Below are 17,659 nucleotides of genomic sequence, written 5' to 3'. Positions count from 1 at the left end.
AAGCACGACGTTGTGACAACGTAACTTTGTGACGTTACCAGTTAGTAAGCACGACGTTGTGACAACGTAACTTTGCGACGTTACCAGTTAGTAAGCACAACGTTGTGACAACGTCCTGTGCTGGTACTAAATATGTCATTTTCAAGGCGGACAGTTTGTGTCCTCATTTGCCCACACCTCATTTAAAGACTATTTAAATGAATGATGAATGCATACTCAAAATGAGGTAAATTCAGCTAATTTATTTGGAAAAAAACAGTACACATTAACATTTTAATTATAATTATAACACAATTAATTTGTTTGAACGGGAACACTTCGAACAGGGAACACTTCATGAAAGACACTTGAACGGGAACACTTCGAACAGGGAATACTTCGAGGAATGAAAGACACTTGAACGGGAACACTTCGAACAGGGAACACTTCGAACAGGGAACACTTAATGAAAGACACTTGAACGGGAACACTTCGAACAGGGAACACTTCGAGGAATGAAAGACACTTGAACGGGAACACTTCGAACAGGGAACACTTCGAGGAGAACAAGCGAACTACAATTCTGCAGGTACTGGCAGTCGATCCTAAAGAAACAGCACAACAACAAAACAACAGGTTAGTCATTTTCATTGTAACCTTTAAATAAGAGTTGTATTAGGCTAAAATTTGTAAACTCTTTTGGTCCAAACGGCGAAATTATGTCTTTGAAGGGCACTTAACTAAAAAATTGCTTTTTTTTTTTTTTTTTTTTGCATTCTCACTGCAAGCTCTTACCCAGATAGCACACGTACGTCGGGCCGACGTTGGCCCAACATCGAGCGTCGGCCTTCCTCCCTATAACATCGCAAAGGCGTCGGCCTGGTGTAGACAGATCTCTTGTCAGTCAGTGCTCTATTTCCCAGCTCCGTTACGTCGGCTTTAGGTCGGCCCACTATACGGGAGGCCGATGTCGCGTTGTGCGCGTGAACTTTCAAGTCCCTTTCAAACACTGGAGCGGCCGCGGCGCAGAGTTGCCATGGAAACGCCGCGGGACCACTGCGACTGGTAAGCAGGAAATCTCCCTCTCTCTCGCTGTTGTTTTCACTGCTTTCAGGTGATATTAATCTCTAATATCACACGGATAATACACACAACTGTTCTTGACACTTCTCTTACTTGTAATTGATACGCTTATGTTGAATAATTACTTTTATAGACATGGTTTTGTGTCTTCGGAAAAAGTCCGTTAGCATCTCAACCGTTTTCAGAAGAGGTAAGTTAGCAGCTACGTTAAGTTAAGCTAAGTTAAGCTAAGTTAATGTTAACTCGGTTGAGCTTTTGTTTATGAAAGTTTGGGCTTTTAATCGCCTATTATGTGTATATGAGAGGTTTTTGTAAAGGTTTTACCTGGAAGTGAGCTAATTTATTTTACACAAACGTAAACATAAACGTATAGGCCTAATCGGTGACGTCACTTACATGGAGTGAGGAAATTGGTTGAAACTAGCTCAATGGTAAACAAATATTGATAAAAAAAAAATGTTCTGTGATTTCAGCAGCAACAAAATAACCCATAACAGAGGGAAAGCTCCACGACTTCAACATTTCTGAAGAAAGCTGCTGCCGGAGAAGTAGGAAATACAGGTAGGAAATCCAAAACTAAAGAATTAATTATTGATTTTAGGAAACAGAGCCCCCCCTTTTCCCCTCACTATCATTGATGGCCAACCTATTGAGATACAAGAATACAAGTACCTTGGCACAATAATTGATAGTAAGCTATGTTTTGAATCATACACTGATGCTGTTTGTGCCAAAGCCCAGCAGCAAATGCATTTTTACCGTAGACAGGAATTTTAACATTGACCCCACTTTGATGAGAATGTTTTATTCTTGTTTTATTGAGTCTGTTTTAACCTTCTGTTTTATCTGCTGGTTTGGTTCCTTGTCTACAAAAAAACAAAAAATTGATTAGAGAGTATTGTTAGGACGTGTAGCAAGATTGCAGGCAATCTTTCCCCCTCTCTCACACATTTACTCCAACAGAGTGGCAAAGAGGGCAGCTGACCCTAGTCATCCTTTGTCCTGCCAGTTCAAGCTACTTCCCTCAGGCCATAGGTACTCCATGCCCAGATGCAGGTCAAATAGATTCAGAAACTCATCTCAGAAAAGCATTTCACTTCTGCTGTAGCTTATATATAATATAGCTTAATATAATATAATATAATATAATATATAATAATATAGCTTAGCTATAGCTTCTTACTTGTAATAAACCTGGCATTATATAATAATATTGTTGGCTCTGTGACAAATGGTTTGTTGTGTTTCTAGATCCTTCAATGTTGATGCCCTGGCCTCCACCGTAGCAGAGTTGGGCGGATCATCTCTAAGGCGCTATGAACCATATGATTAGTAAGTAAAACTTCAAACATACACTAATGTCAAACATACACTAATTGTGTTGGTAAACAAATTATGTTTTGAAAGAAGTCTCTTATGTTCACCAAGACAGCATTCAAAACAATAATATTGTGAAATAATATAACAAATTTTAAATAACTGTTTTCTATGTGAATATATTGTAAAATGTAATTAATTCCTGTGATCAAAACTGAATTTTCAGCATCACAGCTTCATATGATCCTTCAGAAATCTTTCTAATATGATGATTTGACGCTCAAGAAACATTTATGATTATTACCGGCTTTCATTTTCTCAAAGGCGTAGCAGGATACCCAGGGCTTGGTTTACACCTATCACAATTTCTAGCCACTGGGGGACCATAGGCAGGCTAGGGGAACTCATATTAATGTTAAAAAACCTCATAAAGTGGTTTTCTACCAGTTTTCTATGTGAGGAAAACGCTTAACTGTACATAGTAGTCTATTTTTAATTATTATGGTTTTACAGAATTATCATTTATTTATTTTAATATCACTGTCTATGCGTTAAGTCACGTTCTGCGAGTGCAAATCTCTAAATTCAACTTTGGACTTGTATTTTACAGGGGACAAGTTCTCAAATTCACATCTTTATGCTCTCGAGTTTTGCTACTTTTTTACTTTCATAAATAACCTTCCTGATAATGTTCGGGGCTCAGACACACTCTCCCAATTTAAATCTAGACTAAAGACACAACTCTTTAGCCAAGCATTCAATTAACACATCTCATAATCTTGTTTTACAGTTAATATGTGATGAAATAGTAAAAAGTGCACATGATCATCTTTTGCCTGAAATAATATGAACTGCAGCTATGCTAATCTTTCTCCTGTTGCTTCCCTGTTTCTATCTCAGGATGCTCAGCAAGTTCACTAGAGATTACGGCGAGATCCAGTGTGGATCCAGCCTCACTTGTGAAGACTTCAGATGATGCAAACACTCACGAAGACTTCAGATGATGGCAACTATAGATGGACACAAAACTGCCAGATATTAAGATGGGGTAAGCGATATTTCAAAAACGCTGTTGGACATAGTTGATATTTGGAATGAACCCAAACAAACACACCCCTCTCTTCAATGCTCCACCTCCAAAACTCACCAGATTGCCCAGCATCCGCATCACATTATTGGTGTAAATAACTAATTTATGTTATTGCATGACCTGCTCAATAAAAGCGCAACACTAAGAACGTTTCAGGAAACACGTTATTAATTAGGATAATGGCTGGATTTCCCGAAACCCTCATAACGCTACGTCGTTCCTAAGTTATACCTTAAGCTGTACCTTATCGTTAATACGTGTTTCCCGAAACGTTCTTAGTTAATTGTACCTTCTGTAAGTCATACGTTCGGATATTTCCCCACCAGGTAGTCAAAGTGTGACAACACCGGTAATACCATAATAGAAGTGCATGCGATGCATGCGATGCAGCGTGCTCGTTTTTCCACAGCGAGATGAAAACATCTCAACTTTTCAGAATGCCACAAGCGCACCGCAGGTCATGTGACAAAAACTAACCGATCAGCTTTGGCCTTTCCGTAACAACATGGAAAACTCGGCTGAACAGCTGATCATAGCTGTACAGGGCGAGTTTTTATTTCCCATCTCCATAAATATATCTAGTAGTATATTTAGTAGTAGTAGTAAGCTAATGCAAGGGCTAGAAATCAATTAATCCTTTGCTGATACTTCCTCGTCATCATGGAGAGCGCAGTTCATGGTTGCATAGCAACGACAGACGCCACGGGAGCGCAAGTGCTTGTAGAAAGGAGAGAGCACTTTCCACACATTTTTAGACGCGATATGTGAACGGCCCCTAATTCAGGATAAACTGAGAATCTATTTGGTTTAAAATCGTTTTTGTTTTGTTTAAAATGGAGATCACGATAACATACATCAGAATAACATGTTCCAGTCTATTAAAAAAAAATATACTCAATTGAATCATTAATTTAAACACTTTTAAAACCAATTAATTTTCAGTGTCTCATTCATAAACACCTGGGCTGGGTTTCCCGATAACGTTGTCTCTTAGCGTGCTACGAAGACTCTTAAAGGGATAGTTCACTTTGAAATTAAATTTTGGTATGTTTTAGCTTACCTGAAGGGCATCCAAGATGTAGGTGTCTTTTTCCGCAGTAGTTTTAATTTTGATATTTTTAGGTCCAACCGTTCTTGTCTGTCAGTCATTTCATGCAGGTTTATGGATCCTTTCTCAAAGAGCATGCACAAAGTCTAAATTAAAACAATTCCCCATCGTCCAAATGAAACAATTCCCCATCCTAAGTACACTTTGATGGCCTAAGACACGAAACGAGCGGTTTGTGTGAGAAAACGAACAGTATTTATATTGTTGTTACCTCTTGAACAAAGCCGCGTCCAACTGATCTGACGGCGCGGGCGGGTATAGATATATACACTGATGTCGCCTTGGCTACGGTTTCGTTCCAATGAACTGCAATAGCGAAGGCGACATCTAGTGTATAGATACCGCTCGTTTCGTGTCTTAGGCCATCAGAGTGTACTTACGATGGGGAATTGTTTCATTTGGACGATGGGGAATTGTTTTAATTTGGACTTTGTGCATGCTCTTTGAGAAAGGATCCATAAACCTGCATGAAATGACTGACAGACAAGAACGGTTGGACCTAAAAATATCAAAATTAAAACTACTGTGGAAAAAAGACACCTACATCTTGGATGCCCTTCAGGTAAGCTAAAACATACCAAAATTTAATTTCAAAGTGAACTATCCCTTTAAGGTATAACTTAACTAAAGGTATAACATTTATAGGCGTGTTCCCCGAACCATACCTTAGAAAGCTGCTAAAGATATTCCTTCTTACGTGTGACGTTACCCAGTGCTGCCCGTGGCCATGCTGCTGAATCTGCTGATATCGATGGCTCGAGAATCAATTATTCACTCGTGCAGGGGCTGCTTCACTGCGTTATGTGAGAAAGAGGTGTTCTTTATAAAATAAATTAAGAAATGTACGCAGGTTGGGTGAGAAAAAACACTGACATTATGGATTCGGATGGCAATAAAATCACAGACTTACCCCTGTAAATGTTTAAAATACCATACAAACCCATGAGAAACAGTTAGCATCTACTTACAACTTAACTGAAAGTATGCTTTCACTGGCCTTTGAAAGCTCTCCGCGGACGGCGCCGTCTTTTAGAACAACTATTCGCTGTATCGCTGCCATAGTTTGAGCAAACTACCCACCACAATCATTCCCTTTAAATAAACTATTAAACCTATTAAACTATTAAATGGTTTGCCAGCTGATGTACCTTTGATTGTTAGATTTTTAATTATATTATCCAGTGTAATGACAATTCTTAGCTTTAGTCCTAACTGCTTTTTCTCAATATTTTTCACTCTGTTACAGGTTGCCAGGAAGAATCCTTCTCTACATTGTTGCTGAGGAACCCTTTTGATCCCTTTTCTCCTCGAGTTCTTTCTGGTGTCATTAAAATGTCTTAACTCGAATTGTGTCTGTTCATTATACTAGAGACAGTTATTGATATTTTTCAATGTCAGTAGAGCCTACTTTTTTCATATTGGATAGTCAAGTAACTCCAGGGCTGTATATATGTTCATAGACATTGAGGGGGACAAGTCCTACACTGCAAAAAAATGCTTTTCTTACTTAGTATTTTTGTGTTGTTTCCAGTCCAAATATCTAAAAATTCTTAAATCAAGAAGCATTTACTAGAGAAGTAAAATGACATAAGAAATTCTATTTTGTTTTCAGATAAACAGAAAGTAATTTAAGTAATTTTTGCTTAAAACAATCTAAATTATTTGCCAGTGGGGTATGAAAAATAATCTTTATTCTATTGGAAAACAAGATTATTTTTCTTACCCCACTGGCAGATAATTTAGCTTTAGAAACAACACAAAAATACTAAGTAAGAAAAACATTTTTTGCAGTGTATAATTATACGTCAATAATAACAATAGTATGTCAATAGTTAGAAATGGCCAAACTGGAAATTCAATATTGGAAATTCTTGCTCTGCTCTGTTTTTAGGATGGCAAAAAGGTTTAAAAGTTACATTTTAGGCTGGTCTACCTTACAGCGACCATCCAAATAGATAGCCAATCAAATCATAGAAGGCGGTGTTTACTGTTCACAGAAGCAGAGCATGTATTCCAGCAGTTTAACGTTGAAAGAGTGCGAGGTAAGATGGAAGTGTAAAACTACTCCACTTTTTTTCTTGAATATGGCCATTAAGAGGGATGAAAGTTGCATGTGTTCAGTATCAAAGCTATTTTATCAATTTAAAGTCTCGGGGCAATGTTGACTACAGTTTATGTGCTGCTGAGTGAGTGTTGCAGCGCGATCTCCGCTCTATGTGTGTGTGTGTGTGTGCGTGCATGCGTGTGTTCGTAAGTGCGTGCGTCAATGAAAGCAGCGCATGGTGTCTAATGTAAGGAGTATCCCGAAAGGTCCGACCTATATAAATAAAGGTCCTATAAAACCCATGCAGAGCTGCCAAAAGATTTACAGCTTTGCATCGTTCAAACATCGGCCGGAGATCATTTGCGATCAAAGGCCGACGTCGAGGCGACATATTGCCGATGAGCAAACGATCTCTGAGCGACATCGTGCCGATGGAACTTTGTGCATCGGGCCAACGTCGGCCCGACGTACGTGTGCTATCTGGGTATTGTTCCTTGTAGGGCATATGACAACGTCTACATAAAATTAACGCACCGTGAATTTGTCTGATAGTAGCCTACATAACTCTGCCTTAACCCCGCAGCAACAGTAAAACAAATCCGAAAGGACTCCGAAGGAGCGACTGCTGATTGGTTGTTATTATCCGCCTCTAATTATATTAAAATATTAAAATAACGTCTGTTGTAACGACTCTGCAAAAGACATTTTCCCCATGAAACGTTTTTTCCCTCTTCGCAGGAAATGTTCAGTTTCTTGCTACTGCTAATTATTCAGGAATAATATACCATTTTAAAATCTTCTCAAAGACAAAGGTAAGTCTGATTTTGATCTAACTTAACCTAATCCGTGTGGGTAGGCAAACTGCAGTGATGATTTATGTCTGTTGATTAAATGTTGCATATTGTGAGGAAACTCACAGGCTTAAGGTAAATAAATTACAGAGATTTTGCAAATTAAATCGAGGAGATAATATTAGGTTTATTAATATTTAAACCTGCACATGAGCTTATTTATGGGAGCTGTCCAGGGTGATGAAAGCAGTTTGTAACTTTTTCCTAACAAAAATGCTGTGAAAATGTTGACTAACGTGGAAATTGTGTTTTGGGCTTAACTTAGCTTAAAATAAAGCTATTAAGTTCTATCTAAAACAGATGTTAACGTGGTCATTTGTGGAGAAAAAAGTTTACAGACCGGTAATGTAACTATACACATTTTATTGTTGTTATTTTATATTTGTTTTTATAGTCCTGATAAATAATATCGATTGGAAAAAGCAAAAATGAAATGCTTTTCATTTTAAGTCATGCCTTTCCGGCGACTCAAAACGGGGGTTGGAGGTAACAGAACAAAAAAATGTTACATAGCTTCTCTGCAGGGACGGCGCCAGAGAATTTTTAACGCATGTGCTGAGGGGGGGGGGGGGGGTGCTAGATCATTGAAGGGGGAGCTGCGCAAAACTTGGCCACTAAATATTTAATATTCAATTATTTTAATGATCACAATTAAAGTTTTCATTTTATTAAATTGAACAAGCAACATTCAGCATTCAATCAAATATTCTAAAAGATGTAGACTATTATTAATAATAATGTTATTTCAACATAATATCTTGGTATTTCGACATAATATGTGTGCGTGCAACAAGCAAGATGTGCATTTGTAAATCCGGTGACGCGTGCATTGATTTTTATTAATAAACTAGTGTTTTCTGACAGTGTCGACTCGTCTGCAAAGATGAAGTTGACGATCGCCATATCCGTAGTGAACGCGCCTAGAGAAATGCACATAATGGATTACGTAATCAGAGAGTAGCCTTTTTCTTTTTTCGTTTTGAATTATTTCGTTTAAAGACATATCAAGCTTTGTATATTTGATGTATTTCTCATATCTGTGTGAGGCATACACTGAGTTTCGTTAAGTTAGGATAAGATGCGCTCCAGTTAACGTGCAATGCAAGTGACCGCGCGGGCGCCTCCATGATTATATTGTCCGTTATGCTTCTTATTATTCATTAAATCGGTTGATGAAAAATGTATTAAAATTAAGATACAATTTATACAAAACGAAATACACTTTAGAGAAAGGTTTTCTACAAAACAAAACTTAAAGAAGTGGTCAAAATCATGTCTGAACCACTCCATGTCTCATATTGCGCATCCTATCTTACTCGTGCTGTTCACTTTTCATAAATCAACAGAAATGAAAAAAAAAAAACATTATAATAATTTAACAAATATGAAACTAAATGCGCATATTTAATGGCTACAACAGTATACTAGGCCTACAGACTCTCTATTTGTACAAATTGCGGCTCATTCATTTAATTCTGAATTTTGCACACAAGTTGAAAGGCATTTGTTCAAATCAAGTTCACGGATAATTGTGCGTGCATTTATTAATCATTATTATACTAAAATAAAAACAAAGTAGGCTATGTTATGTACAAAAAAAAAGAATCAGATGAGCCCAGAATATGAACGCAATTACACGTTAAGTATTTCCCCCCATAGAAAACCATTATAAGAACGCTTAATGTGGCTTAATGCAGATTAGAATGTCCCCTTATGTCGAAATAACGAGATATTATGTCGATACTACTGCGGTGTCCACCGTGGTCTCCACATTCTTGATAGATTTATTTGTGTTGTAAATTCAAGAAAACTTTCCGTTTTGCATTTCCTTTAACATTTTTCCCCAACATTCGTTTTTTTTTTTTTTTCTTGCACATTTAATTATTTATGTAGAATTTTGTGGATTTATTTATATATTTATTTGCGTGTTTAAATATGTATTGTTTTGCAGGTTTTGGCCTCCATTGTTTCAATCAAATCGAACCGAAAATTTGTTCCCCCTATTTTCCTATATTCAACATCAATACCTGAACATGTTTTTTCAGTTGGGCTGGCACATGTTTCAGTGTCTCTGCAATGTAACACTCTATGTCCTTCTCTCCCAGATCAGACTTGCATTTCATAACAGCATCTGGAACAAAACAGAAATCATGAATATTACATTGTAAGTAGCCTACCATTTATTTGTGTGCTCAAATTCACTTTATCAATATAATACTATCATTTTAAGTTTGGTAAAGGTATTTCACTTACAAAAGTTATTATTAGAATTATAAAAGCAATAACGCACTTGAGGCAAGTGCAGTATTGTGAATAAGTTATGGCTCATATTTTTAACACAAAAAAGTGCACAGTGATTTTATACTTTTAAATGGCTTAACATTCTGCAAAGCATCCCTTGTTATATGCAAGAAAGAAATATATTTTTAAATGACATGAGTAAATGTTTCCAGAAATGAAAAGAAATGTTCATTCTTTACATTGTTATTTATTTTTCAGACTCACGTTTGATGACTTTACACAGAGTTGTGTCAATCAGAGGCAATTTCTCCCTTTTCCCCTTCAAACTAAAGTGGCTCCACACGATGTTTGTCGCTACTGCCCGCATCACTCTCCTCACACAATCCCCTGGATTTGCCCCACCAATAAGGCTGAGATGGTGAATCTGTTAAACATCATGGTTTGGCATGCAGGTTAGTACAGTCAACAAACTCATAGTCGTTGTTCATTTCTCATTGTCACAATTTAGTTGTTGAATATGTAAAAGTAGAAACTTACATAATTGTTTATATTAATAAAGTAATTGTGCATATTTGCTACATAAATACATACTATAGAATTGTCTCACCGATTTATAGATTTTATTTATTAGGAATGAGGAGGAATTCATTAAATCATTTTTAAAAATATATATGACTAATAAAAATAATTTAAATAATATTAATGCAACTTTCCATTGCTTGTAAATTAGTGCTAAAAAAACAATAATGACATAACCATGAATGTGTTTTTGTAATTGTTAAATCATATTTAAATAAATATATAATACACAGTTTTTTAAAAATATCATGCGCCCCGGAAATAACCAAAATACTCACCACTCTCTTTCTAAAATCAGAGTCTTTGAGACGGTGTTCAAGGGCCTCAAGCTCCTCTTTGCTCTGAGCGATATTGAGCTCCAGGATGTCTTCCGCTCTCTGATGACCCTGGCGTTTCCTCAGTAGGATGAGTATTTCTCTCTGGGTGGCTGCCAGGCTGTCTACTTTTCGTAGCAGAACCTCCAGTGTTTCTGCAATTAGAGAGAACAAGTTACACACTTGGTGAGCCAAAAAGTAGCCTAATGTTAGTGTAATATATTAACTACAATACAAACATCATAAACCTATCTAATAGGAGGAAAAATTAACTTTACACCATAATTCACTTAAAACACTATCTAACGGAAGAACTCTGTATCAATATGTACTCTTTTTCTTTTTAGAATTTACATTCGATGCATTTGTTTCTTAGGCCTATAAAATGTACCTTTAAGTTCACTCTTCGTTGGGTCATTGGGTCGTTGGGTCTTCGTGTTGTCAGCCCTTGCAGATGTTTGTCTCTCCTCTAAAAAAGTTAAGTAATGTTATACAACAAGCACTCAACTTTGAATTATCCTGTGTGGGAAATGTCACTCTTGTATGGACAATTTGATTCCTCATGATATGACCAATTTAACATTTGTTGCATACGCAATGTCATTATCATTCCCTCATCTAACTTCTAACATCAGCTACTTAACTTTCAATTCAATCTAAAATCAATTCAAATAAAGTTTACAGATGTTGAATACAAATTAAATTTTACCTTCAGTAATATATTCTGCCACAGACACAGAATCAAATATGGGTGATTCATCAAGATCTGCAAGCATGATAAAAACACAGTTGTCAACTTGAACCTTGAAAAACATTGAGACGAATCCACTAAACGGATGTGCCACTTTTGCCTGTGATATTTTACTATAAAAACCTGTCTTAGTAGGCACCAATAGAATGTTTTAAGCAGTTGCAATCTAATCAAGTCATTGCCATTATGTTCTGTACAACATTTATATATCTGACAAATTATTCTTAAATAATTTTAAATAATACATTTATCGTGAAAATTATTAAAAGGAAGTTTCTGTATAGATCATGGCAGCAGTAATTTATCCAATAATAATTTCCATTTGCATAGTTAGTTTATCACTTTGGCTATAAACCAGCACAGACAGTGTACACAAAAATGTCAGTGGGCGCGATTAATTCTTAGTGAATTCACCCCATAGAGTTAAATCATTTATTCAATTCTACCTTTAGATAAATCATGTGATGTACTGGGATCTGAATGGTCATAGGTTGCATTCTGGGAAGACTCTTTGACTTTTTCTATTTTGAGTATACAAAGACAAAAAAGAATTACATGTAATTGCAGAAAATATATTTTACGTATTCATGGGACTATACTGTTTGATGTGTTTGTACAAATGTACTTGGTTTATGTTGGGGTGGGATGGGAAGTGTAGCCTCTGTTGCTGTATCAAAGACATGTAAAATAACAAATATGTTTCAGGGGGGGAATTTTCATTTTAAACATTAATTTTAAATTTATTTGGTTGTTTAAAAAGAGCATACACATATACTTATACCTTTGTCTGGCCTTTTCTCAACAATTGATGGGTTTTTTTTAGGAAATGGTCCATCTAAATAGCATGCAAAATGTTAATTTACTTTAACCTGAATTTAAATTGCCATTTGTTGAATGGTATATACAATGGTACCTTGATGCTTTCTTTTTCTTGGGGTCGCCCGCAGTGTCTCATCTAAATAGATCACACATTATTAATGTGCAGTTAGCAATGTATTCTTTGAAAGTTGATAATGATATGACTTTTTCTGTTTCACTATCAGAAGGTCTTTATGGACTACACAATACTCAAAGACTGAAAGTAATGCATACCATCGCTGCTGTCATCATACCGGAGAGGTTTTCTTTTTGGCCTTTTTGTGTAGGTGTCAACATCACTCTCCACGGCAGAATGGTATTCTGCTGCTTTACACCACTTGAGGGCCTTTGCAAAGTTGTCTAAAAATATAAAGCCAATGGTAAAACAATTAAAATTTAATCATAATGTACAATCTGATCATTAAAGTATCCTCAAAATAAATTAAACATTACCAGTATTTGCCAATACACGGATTTTCCTGGAAATCCAATTTTGCTCATCAGGAACGTCTTCTTTTTTTGCCCTTTTAGTGGGGTTTGTAGGTGGCCAGTAGCTGTATTGTTGCTAGAATGCGTCCAGTGAAGTCAGAGACATTGTTAAAATATTTACATACATTTCTTAATTTTTATATTTTTGATCAAGATTATATTGTTAATGTGGAAGGTTATGAAAAATTTTCTTGTACCCCATTTTCCCTGTGTGTCCAGCACTGGGCTACAATGCCAACCGTCGACTCCTCCGTGAATTCAACGACGACATACATACTAATACAAAAAAAAAAAAAAAAAATACAAAAGATTCACTGCTGGTGTAAGATGGCCATGAAAGTCACTGTGTCTCCATTTTCGATCTTGATTGCTCTCTTTTCAGTTAGTTTTTTGGAGATCCACCTCATTGTCGTTTGTTTTTTACTGAAGTTGTACACCCCCAGAAGAAATGAGTGGCAGGGCTCGATGAACAATGGTGCAGGACTATGATAAATTCTGCAAAGAACATGTCCATCTTTCTCCTCATCGTTGGTGATCTCGCAGCCATTGTCATCGTCTAGGATGAATGCTCTATCCTTGCTCTTCTTTGTTTGTCTGTCTTTGTTGTTTTTAATTGTGGATGCACATCTTTCCTCAATCCTGTTGGCAATCTGGCTAAGAGGGTGTGTTCCACTTCGTACCATCTTCTTGATCGTATGCAGGTATGTTTCGAATTTAAATGCACTGCAGTTGTCCAGACCATTAAATTGTACAGCATCATCAGTGATGTGGAGCATTGAGTGGATGTTGTACACTATGAACTCATTTCCATAGAGCTCTCGTCCTCTGCTGACAAAGTAGCTGAGCAAGCATCTTGCATATTCTGAGTGCTTTTTGACCAGTGTTGGGGAAACTAAAATGCACATTGCCACACTGAATGCCAAGAAATGTAGGTACATGTCATGCCCAAGAATTCCTTTCAACACAAGCTTGCCTGTATACAGCATGAATTGACGGAATTCTGTTGCCTTCCATCTCTCCAGGTCATCCAGGCCACGAGGGGTGCGAGCAAAAATGGAAGGAATTTGACTCCTAAGCTGAAGCAACCTAGAGCTGACTACTTGTTTTTGGGTGGTGGAGAGCCTGACTCTTCTTTCTCCACGGGTCCAACTGACAAGAAGCCTCTTCATCACCCCCAAGCATGCCTGATGCATGTAGTCGATTGGGAAGCTTTTGACCATATCCATGGGCAGCTGGATGAGTGGAGTATTGGCATTGTGATGCTCAGGCTGAACTTGGCTCCTAAATGAATCATCTGTGCGCAAGGTGAGGTTTTCTGTGGCTGGAAATGTTACTTTATTAAACCATTCACCTTTCTGGTCACATTTATCACATCCATAGTACCCAGAGCACAGCTTTGTGCCTCGTGTAAAGGCTTTTGCTGGAGCATCACACACAATGCAGAGAACATTAATAGAGAAATTTCTCTCCTTATACTGAAGGCCATGAGACATCAGATCATTGAGGTCTGCAATAACATCATCTAGGAAAGTCAGATCGGTGGGTTTCTTGTTTCCGCATGTCAAAGTTACTGGAAAAACGATGATGGGCTTGAGGTGGACAGCACAGAGCACAGGCCACATAACTTTACTTGAGCTCTTGAACAATGGCAGGCCGTCAACGTTGAATGACAGATTAATTGTGTCATGGTCCAGGATCTCTTCAACAGGGTATTTCTCCAGTTTGTCCAGCAACTGTTGACGCAGTGGGTAATGCAAATACTCCATGCCACATTTCTGCATTGTGGTTATTTTCCTTGGCGTTTTGAGCAGAGTACGAGCAGAGGATGGAAGATCAGTGTGGCCATGTTTCTGAAGAATCTTCAACAGATGGTCAACAGCATTGTTCTTTACTTCGAACTGAGAAGCCCAGGATGCCAGTTCTGTTTCCAGGGTTAAGCTTGCCATGCTGTCTTCCTGGTCAGATGTACCATCTTTTTTTTCTGCAGTGTCCATGACTTCCTCCAAGTCATCCTCCCAGTCAGTTTCTTCTGAAGGCCAGGATGCTTCAGAGGACATTGGAGATGAAAGATTCATTGTGTTCTCCGTGGAACCTAAGGTATCACCTGCATCCCATTGACCTTCTGTGACTGTTTCGGACTCTTCCAGACTGTCCAATTCAGTGCTGTTATTTTGTGTAGATATCTTTTGAAGAACACGTTTAGTTGCTCTCCAGGATCTTAGATATTGCCTTGAACGTTCTATTTTGTCCTCACTCATTGTTAAGCCTGTAAATATTTTAGTGTAATGTCTGAATGTGCTTCTGTTTTTCTAACAACAATTTAATGAAGGTCACCACTCTTAATATTTGTCACTTACCTTGATCAGTGGCTGCTGGGCTGCCAGAGAAATTCAAGAAGCAAATTCTGGGAAATATGTCTGTCAGAGACAATCAGAGCATAGAAATCCCTTTATTTTGGGAAACATCTCACTTATCATTTTTGATTGAATAATTTTAATTTCTGTGTAAAATTCACTGTGCAAATGGTAACCCATCATTAAAAACACATCTTACTTAAAAGTCTTAGACTACATAAAAGTCATAAAAGTCTTAGATGACTACATAAAAAATAAAAATAATAAACGAAGCTTGAAGTGAAGCTAAATAATATTACTTACCTTTAAATAAAAGATGGCAAGAAAATAAACTCAGTGGAGGAGGCACTTGAAAACGATGTAAAATCTAATAAATTTAAAAAAAAGATAATCATTGGGTTGGTTTTGGTAAATGCATTGGTATCATGAATTGAAAAAGCGATCAGAAACTGCAAGAGCGAATCAAATTGAATCATGAAATCTATATGAGTCTCCAGGCCAACATCTGACTTATAACTTTTAAATACTAAGAATGTATCTGGTAGGCATTCAAAACATATACTTACAAAGACAAAGTCGCAATGTGCTAGGGCTCTTAAAAGAGCCGTTGGGGTGTAGTTAGCTGCTGTTGACACACAAGGAAAGGGGAGAGAAAGTAGAAACATCTACAGTAAATATGAGTGAGATATATCTGTACGAATTAAAATGCATTACATTTCGGCAATGATTTTAGATTAATCTGCTTTATCACTTACAATAATCAGACTGCAATATATACTGAAAAAAAGAGAAGAGAATAATTATTTTCATGGTATAAATTCCAAAAGATAAAGGCTCTTGATTTATTAATATATCAATTGCATCAAAAAAAATGCATGAGAAGAATGCAGTAATGCATCTGATGCATCTTAGAAACCACATTAAGTCAGTAAAATACATTTTCTTTCTTGAAAATACTACTACTAATTAGTATTATTATTTTTAAAACTGTTAACAGTAATAATAGAATATAATTATTATTGTCATTATAATTATGAATAGTATTAATACTAATAATAACTTTATTATTATTTGAGTTTAATTATCATTAATAGTAGAAGTAGTAGTAGTAATACTAATAATAATAATAATAATTATTATTAACACTGTTAACAATAATGATTGAAATAAAATATAATAATAATTATTGTTATTAATAAAACAATATTTACAAATATTATTAAATGTAGTGGTATTAATAATATGACAGACAGACGGATGGCCGATTTCATTATAGATCTGATCTCATCTTTAGCCTACAAGCCACGTCTCTCGCTCTCACAGGCTTGGCTGCGAGCGCGTGAGCGATGGCGCTGGCGCGTACACCACCAGCGCTCACGCGCTCGCAGCCAAGCCTGTGAGACAACGCGCTTTCCATACAAAGTAAAGATAGTATTATTAATAATTGTATATTTTATTTATTTTAAAGTAACGATAACATCACGGACATGACTGAAGAACCGGAAAAGTTCATTTCAATATGAGCGTATTTTCTCTAGTAGGTTATCCCAAATGACGTCACAGACGTAACGGCATTTAACGGTATTTCATTATAGTGACTAGTGGACGGTGGGGAAAAAACCCGGAAAACCATTGTTTATGTGAAAAGTAGTGGTACATTTACTGGAAAAGACATTTAATCAATTTCGAGACAATTAAAAATGTTCATTAGGTGAAAGTGGCAGTTATCTTATTTATCCGATTACCCTGAGGGTCCTATCTTTACCTATAGTATGCTATACTTAGATTTTATTATTTACTTTCTTCAAAGTTTTAAGTGTCATTTACCTTTGTAGGGGGTTCGTATGTTTTAAAAGTAATTGTACCTAAATCGGTTAAGTAAAAAGTACTTTACCTCAGGAATGCTGGTAGAATAGGACGTCCACTTACAATGAAAACCGGGCTCTGCGCGCGGTGGTCACAACCCCTGCTTATATATGCCCACTGGCAGGTTTCGCGGGCTTGGCACGCGCACAAAATGTATATTATTTTTTTTTTTTTTTTAAATGTACATTTATATAATGATATCTTGCGTTACCTTGTCAAAAAGTGATATACCACAATAATTTATTAAATATAAGTTATATATAAACTTTAGAATATCTGTTAACTAAATTGGCTAACGTTAGATTTACGAAATTAAGTAACAATTAAAATGAATCGGTTGTGCACAGTGTTGGGTACCTGGAAGGTATGGAAAATATACATAACATATAAAACATATTCAACAACCCATAGGTGGCGATATATGCGATCGCCAATAAGCATGCATGCAAGCGAAGAACCAGCAGACCCAGACGCGAGTTTACCATTACTCTATCAAACTTTACTGTCTATATGCTATCAACGCGTAGCAGCCGATCTATGGTGCAAGCATTCGGCTTTGATTTGCAAATGGTTGAGAAGTAAGTAGTATAATATGGAATAATACGTGGAAATGTATGTTTTTTTCATATGACAATTTGTGGGATTGTGAGCGTTTTCCCAGAGCTGTCTAAAGCGTTTTGCACGCGGTCCTGTTAAAGGACCTTTATAATTTTTAAAATGCAGTGATGAAAACGA

At 36.6% G+C, this 17,659-nt stretch overlaps 1 protein-coding gene and 1 long non-coding RNA gene across 6 annotated transcripts; one reads left to right on the top strand and one right to left on the bottom strand.

Moving 5' to 3' along the window:
• Nucleotides 1–222: 222 nt before the first annotated feature.
• Nucleotides 223–16,025, bottom strand: LOC311080690 (uncharacterized protein). 2 transcript variants are annotated; one of them, XM_084110779.1, is made up of 17 exons: nt 15,814–16,025; nt 15,625–15,683; nt 15,362–15,425; nt 15,062–15,121; nt 12,902–12,980; nt 12,669–12,780; nt 12,450–12,575; nt 12,271–12,312; nt 12,139–12,192; nt 11,983–12,024; nt 11,804–11,878; nt 11,316–11,372; nt 10,998–11,075; nt 10,571–10,761; nt 9,978–10,137; nt 9,500–9,603; nt 223–584 (listed from the first exon to the last, which is right to left on the bottom strand). In XM_084110779.1, the coding sequence occupies exons 5-17, from the start codon at nt 12,977–12,979 to the stop codon at nt 555–557; spliced, it is 1,149 nt and encodes a 382-aa protein (XP_083966905.1). In that variant the 5' UTR covers nt 12,980; nt 15,062–15,121; nt 15,362–15,425; nt 15,625–15,683; nt 15,814–16,025; the 3' UTR covers nt 223–554. The 2 variants fall into 2 exon arrangements, with proteins under 2 accessions (XP_083966905.1, XP_083966906.1); XM_084110780.1 differs by lacking the exons at nt 11,804–11,878; nt 11,983–12,024; nt 12,139–12,192 and having other exon boundaries at nt 15,814–16,024.
• Nucleotides 775–5,924, top strand: LOC311080691. 4 transcript variants are annotated; one of them, XR_014605679.1, is made up of 6 exons: nt 775–1,252; nt 1,536–1,623; nt 2,026–2,097; nt 2,314–2,394; nt 3,280–3,427; nt 5,824–5,924. It is a non-coding gene; the product is annotated as an uncharacterized lncRNA (long non-coding RNA). The 4 variants fall into 4 exon arrangements; XR_014605680.1 differs by having other exon boundaries at nt 2,026–2,118; XR_014605678.1 differs by lacking the exon at nt 2,026–2,097.
• Nucleotides 16,026–17,659: the final 1,634 nt, after the last annotated feature.

Source organism: Abramis brama (assembly GCF_963993115.1).
Source record: "Abramis brama genome assembly, chromosome: 4".
Classification (NCBI taxonomy): Eukaryota; Metazoa; Chordata; class Actinopteri; order Cypriniformes; family Leuciscidae; genus Abramis; species Abramis brama.
This window is presented reverse-complemented; position numbering and strand designations above follow the sequence as displayed.